Below are 1,883 nucleotides of genomic sequence, written 5' to 3' on the forward strand. Positions count from 1 at the left end.
ACCCCAGCACCGGACCCCGTGGAGCCCCGAGGGCCATGCCTACCGCACCACAAGTGCAGGGAGCCCTGGGAGGCCAGCAGCCCCAGTCCCCTCTGTAAGCCCCTTCCCCCTCGCCCTGTTAATCCAGCTCAGCTGAGGATGCCGAGGTCAGGCTCTGGCATGGAGAACCGGCTTCTTAAAGGGGAAGGTGTGCTCGCACCCGCCCCACTGGGAGCCCGTCCCGCCGGGAACCCTGCTTTCGGGTGTACAGAGCGGCTATTGGTTTGCCTGCTGCCTCCAGGCTCCCCACTGGTGCAGGGCAGCACTGAAGGGGCTGTGTCAGGGAGCCTGGGCTGAATGTGTCCCTCCTTCCCTTGCATGTCCCTGGCACTGGGCGCTTGAGGCCTGCCACCTGCATTCCCGCTGCCCCTTAATGCCTCAGTGCCCGTCTCCATCCCTAAGCAGGGGAGAAAGGGACCATTGTTCAGGGGCTTTGGGGAAAGAGCATGGGCACTGGGGAGCTCTGCAGGGCTGGAGGAGGAGGAAAGGCTGCCTCTGCCTCCGGGCACCATGGGTGGCTGGAGGAAAGGGACTACAGCCTGCACCCACGTCTCCCTTGTTCCAGGCAAGCCCTGGGGCACGGGTGCTCCTGGGCCTCTGGAGCCACGCACGGGCAGGCTGCTCCGGCACCGGTAGTGGTTTCCCTCCAGCTGCTGAAGCCACAGTCCTTCGTCTGCCCTCCCAGAGACAAGCACATGTACACAGCGCTCTGTTCAAGCTAAAATTTATTCCTGCACGAGTCTCCCTTGTATGAGACACTTCCCACCCATCTTGCTTACACAGTAAACAAGCCACCTGCCAAGCAGCAACGCTGCCTCAGTCCGGTACCTGCCGCGGGCAGCCCCTCCATCCTGGCTTGCCCTCTCCCAGGCCCCGCCGGGATGCCCCGGGCTGGGTGGGATGCTCATGGTGCGAGAGTGCTCAGCCTGTGCCCGCAGGGCCAGTGAGGGCGAAGCAGGACGGGTTGCTGGGTTGGACATAGCTGCCTTGCGGGCTGAGGCTGGGATCGTGCTGGGTCGGGCCCATGTCTCCTCCCATTGCACCTCAGGCAAGGCAGGACGGGGAGGAGAATAAATTAAAGAAAAGGCTAAAAAGGCCATTGGCGTTTGCTAGCTGGAGGACAGAGCAGCAGGGTGGGTGAGGACGCGCATCCCCGGGCACGCAGGGGGGCTCCTGATCGCAGGGAGAAGAAAGCCCCAATTGCAGATGGTCCCGGAAAGCCACTGTCCTTCCCTGCCTCTCTGCAGGACGGACATTCCTGTGCAACTCCAATGGCCTCCTGCTCCCCTAAATGGTTTAAGGCACCGTCGTATGAGGAGGCAGGCAAAAACCTACCCAAAGCTTCCCTCGGCGCAAGTCCCCGGAGAGCCAGGAAGGAGCGGGGTGCTCCAGGTTGAGCAAAGTCCACTATAAATACATATAAATTCCACAAAATGTTTTCCTCCCTCCTGTCCGTGAGTCTGGGCCTGAACTCAGGCTGCTTTGAGGACTGGTGCATGGGGCAGCTGGTGGGGATGTGCTGCCTGAGACAGGATGGAGGCAACTGAAGCGCCGGGGTCCTTTGCCTGGAGGTTCGGAAGTGCTGGGAGGAGGCCGGGAGCAGTTCACGAATCCTCTGGGATGATCAAGCAGAATGGGAGTGCCAAGAGGCCAGGAGGGATGTGGGAGACTCTCCTGGATCTGCTGCTCTGGGTGCTCCCCCAGGGGAGCAGACGTCCTGGCTGAGTCAATGGGGCAGGCAGCCCCACGCTCACAGAGTCCCTTGCTCAGTATTTTTATTACACACCAACAAAAAAAAAAAAAGAAAGAAATTAAAACGTACCCCAGGGTAAAACCCAAATCCA

The 1,883-nt window shown here is 60.6% G+C and overlaps 1 protein-coding gene across 1 annotated transcript in view; it reads right to left on the reverse strand.

Moving 5' to 3' along the window:
• Positions 1-1,511: 1,511 nt before the first annotated feature.
• Positions 1,512-1,883, reverse strand: part of USP2 (ubiquitin specific peptidase 2) — a 4,801-nt gene continuing 4,429 nt past the window's right edge. Inside the window, 2 exon segments of the mRNA XM_009587920.1 lie at positions 1,512-1,639; positions 1,710-1,839. Coding sequence (XP_009586215.1) covers positions 1,512-1,639; positions 1,710-1,839 — 258 coding nt within the window.

The sequence above is a fragment of the Fulmarus glacialis genome, unplaced genomic scaffold (assembly GCF_000690835.1).
Source record: "Fulmarus glacialis isolate BGI_N327 unplaced genomic scaffold, ASM69083v1 scaffold18451, whole genome shotgun sequence".
In the NCBI taxonomy this organism is placed as follows: domain Eukaryota; kingdom Metazoa; phylum Chordata; class Aves; order Procellariiformes; family Procellariidae; genus Fulmarus; species Fulmarus glacialis.